Source organism: Odontesthes bonariensis, chromosome 3, assembly GCF_027942865.1.
Source record: "Odontesthes bonariensis isolate fOdoBon6 chromosome 3, fOdoBon6.hap1, whole genome shotgun sequence".
Classification (NCBI taxonomy): domain Eukaryota; kingdom Metazoa; phylum Chordata; class Actinopteri; order Atheriniformes; family Atherinopsidae; genus Odontesthes; species Odontesthes bonariensis.
In genome coordinates this window covers 38992217-38996311 of record NC_134508.1, presented here as the reverse complement: position 1 = coordinate 38996311, position 4095 = coordinate 38992217, and the positions used below count along the sequence as shown (strand labels likewise).

The window sequence follows — 4095 nt, the reverse complement described above, 5'->3', positions numbered from 1 at the left end:
TGGAAGCATGTATAAAGTGAAAAGAATCGGTCCAAGCACAGAACCCTGGGGAACTCCATGACTTACTCTGGTGTGTGAGGAAGATTCTTCATTTACAAGAACAAACTGAAATCTATCAGATAAATATGACTTAAACCAGCCTAATGCAGTTCCTTTAATCCCAATAACATGTTCAAGTCTGTGAAATAAGATACTGTGATCGACCGTATCAAATGCAGCACTGAGTTCCAACAGGACAAGCACAGACACAAGTCCGCTATCAGAGGCTAAGAGGAGATCATTGGTAACTTTCAGCAGTGCAGTTTCTGTGCTATGATGCACTCTGAATCCTGACTGAAACTCTTCAAACAGATTATTTCTGTGTAAATGATCACAAAGCTGAGCTGCAACTATTTTTTCAAGAACTTTAGACATAAAAGGGAGATTGGATATAGGTCTATAATGAGCCAACACTTCTGAATCAAGAGTAGGTTTTTTAAGTAAAGGTTTAATTACAGCAACCTTAAAAGGCTGAGGTACATATCCTGTCAACAAAGACAGATTGATCAAATCCAATATGGAAGTGTCAATTAATGGGAAAACCTCCTTGAACAGTCTGGTTGGGATTGGGTCTAAAACACAAGTTGATGGTTTAGAAGAGACTATTGCTGTTGTTAGCTCAGAGAGATCAACTGGGCAGAAGCCGTCTAAATACAAATCAGGTTCTAAAGATACTTCTAAAGCTGCTGTACTTGATGATACATCACTGATAATAGTGGGAAGGACTCCATCAATCTTCTCTCTGATAGACACAATTTTATTGATAAAGAAGCTCATGAAATCATCACTGCTGAGAGTAAAAGGAATAACTGGCTCAGCAGAGCTCGGACTCTTAGTCAGACTGGCTACAGTGCTGAAAAGAAACCTGGGATTATTCTTATTCTCTTCTATCAATGATGAATAATAAGCTGTTCTAGCTTTACGAAGGGCTTTCTTAAACATTGTTAAATTATCTTTCCAGACTAACTGAGACTCTTCTAAATTAGAGGAACGCCACTGTCTCTCCAGCTTTCTTGCAGTCTGCTTTAAAGCACGCAGCTGTGAATTATACCAAGGAGCCAACCTCTTCTGACTGATTACCTTCCTTTTCAGAGGGGCAACATTGTCCAGTGCTGTACGCATTGAAACTATAGCTGCTGGAGTAAAGTTTAGGTATTTTCACTCCTCCTCCCCTCGTCGCCACTTTGCTGTGTTTGTTGTTCGGCAGAATCAGACATTAAACCACACAGTAGTACGCGGAACAGAGAGCTTCTTTACTTCCTCACTTACATTTTCATTAAGCCTTTTGATACAGCGCATCCCACTAGCGCCCCCAGTGTCCTGGATCCTAACAACGCATCACATTGAATATATGCATATAAACACATTGCATATGGACACAACATCATGCTCCTTCTTTTGTGTGACATGCTTGTTTTGAACTGTGAAAAACTGATAAAATCTGTACAGTTTTTTAGATATCCTCTTGTCTTTCAGATATTAAAAAGTATACTACACCAGAAGCCTGCAGTCAAGATGTTGGTCATTAAGAAGAAATCATTCTCAGTTGCTAATGCAGAGCATATGCAACCTGGCGTGCCTGTGTTTGCGAAAAAAAGCGAATAGTCTAAATTTGCTCAAACTCTTTTATTGTGTACTAATTGCACCAGTTCACAAAAACTGTAATAACCTTTTTGCTGTCAACTCTTGTCTATCTACAGAAATCAATCATAAAGGTTTTTAAAATAGAGGGAAAAAAAGGAAACAAATTCTTACACTTTTATTTTGTCATAGTTAGAACCCAAGTCATTTCATATATATGTACCATCCATCCATCCATTTTCTATACCGCTGAATCCGTCGGTCAGGTCACGGGGGGGCTGGAGCCTATCCCAGCGGTAAATGGGCGAGAGGCAGGGTACACCCTGGACAGGCCGCCAGTCCATCACAGGGCTACACAGAGACAAACGAGACAAACAACCATACATGCTCACATTCACTCCTAAGGACAATTTTTAGAGACACCAATTAACTTAATATGCATGTTTTTGGACAGTGGGAGGAAGCCAGAGTACCCGGAGAGAACCCTATTATGTACCATACACTTAAAAAAAAAAAAAGTTGGGGAATTCCCTCTCACAACACTTAAGATATGTTCTTGCATTGAGGATACCAAGCAATTATTTGGTCCCCTTGTTCCTGCAAACACGTTTATAGGTGTGCAACAGGGTTTATTTTTGTTTGTTTCAAAATTCTCCACACATCTTCAGAACTGCAGGTGTGCCACTCCAGTACCTACACCTGTTTCTTCCTCAGCCAAGTCTTTTTTTCATGGGTGCAGAAAGGGATTTTGCATTGTCATGTTAAAAAAATACATTGACATCCCTGTAAAAAGATATTGACTTTAAGATCGCACATATTGCTTTAAAATCTGATTGTTCCTTTCTGTATAGAGGCTGCCATCACAGAAATGTAAATGAGCTTTGTTAAGGGCACAAATACAAGTCCATACCTTTGCAGAGCCTGGTTTTAGACTTGTAGGTTATAACAGTCTTTGGTCCAGAGCAAAAAGTTTCCATTTCTTTCTGAGAGGATGTTAAATAATAATTTTTCGTACCACAATACACAATACTACAATAAAATTAAAGTAATCAAATAAATCACTGTTTCTTTATGGCCTTTTTTCCACACTCTGCAGATGTTTTCTGATTTGATGTTGTAATTTGATATCTTGTACAACAGTTACCATTTCTCTGAAAGCTATGGTATTCCTTTTTTCTTTGTACACAACAGATGCTTTCTAAAGTACTGTTTAAATGTCTTGTCTCGTAGCCCATACACAATTGGACTGATAAACCTGGGGAGAATCTGGATGATGATGTAGGAAACAAAGAGAACTTGTAAATAATTTCTCGGGAACCAGTTCACCAAAGCTTTTTTTAAAAGAGGGGCTACAAAAGTTAACATACTCAACATTAGTTGGAAACCATGAAGCAGGATTGTGTTCCTGGCTTTCTTTATATTTCCATCTACTGAATTAGCAGCTTGGGCCGCAAAGAAGATCCTGAAGTAGGTGTAGATGAGGGTGAGCCAAACAACACTTAGATAAATTAGGAAAGAAAAATCTCTCTTTTCTAAACTTATTTTGTGTCGAAAGAGGTTATCCCTCTCACAAAATATTGTAGAATAAAATAAGCGTAGAGGCTCTGTTGCTAGAACAAGGAAGATGTCTGGTAGAACTGACAGTGCGCTTAAAGCCCAAATACAACCGATCAATATATATGTTCTTTTAATGGTACAGAGCTGAGGGTGTCGCAGTGGTAAACAAACAGCTATGTAACACTCTACAGCCATCACAGCTAAATTTAACGGAGTGTTAAGGGTGGTGAAGACAGCAAAGGTAATAATGAAGCAGCAGAGGGAAGCATTGATCTCATAGGAGACATAAGTTGAGACAAACAGGCTGATAGTTGCAGTGAGCTGGATCATATCATTTAACACCAGATGGATGAACAGGATATAACGAGGATTCATGTAAAATATCTGAAAGAGAAAGGAAACAACTCTTTTTGAGTGTCTGAATACATTTGGTTCAATCCCCAGACTACACATGATGATAACTAGTTTCACTGCAATGATGACTTTATAAAGACATGAATAATTACAGTAAATTCTTACCTGGTGTTTTCTGAAAGTGTGAATCAGTGTGCAATTTATGTAGTTAATAGTGAGGCCAAGAGCCAGGACGATCACATTGTTGGTCACAGCTGAGCTCACAGAGCCTTGATTCCTCACACTGCTCGACACGTTGTTGCCATAAGAAGAGGAATTCATGGAGCAAATCGATGTTTTAACAACTGCAGAAAAACCTCTGAATATAAGCATTGAAATCACATAAAAGAGCAAAACAACAACCAAAAATGCTCTGACAGTGCCATAGCTGTAATGTGGAAGGTTGGAAAACAAACACAAAGGGCTTTCTCACCTCAGGAAGATCACTTCAGAGTCCACTTTGACCAGTTAGGAAGTGAAGGAGTGGCTGTATGAGAAGAGGAGTGAAGTATGGCTGATGTCTTT

The 4095-nt window shown here is 38.9% G+C and overlaps 1 protein-coding gene across 1 annotated transcript; it reads right to left on the bottom strand.

Moving 5' to 3' along the window:
• Positions 1-2778: 2778 nt before the first annotated feature.
• Positions 2779-3852, bottom strand: LOC142377015 (odorant receptor 131-2-like). The gene is made up of 2 exons (XM_075460726.1): positions 3697-3852; positions 2779-3561 (listed from the first exon to the last, which is right to left on the bottom strand). The coding sequence occupies exons 1-2, from the start codon at positions 3850-3852 to the stop codon at positions 2779-2781; spliced, it is 939 nt and encodes a 312-aa protein (XP_075316841.1).
• Between the last annotated feature and the right edge of the window lie 243 nt (positions 3853-4095).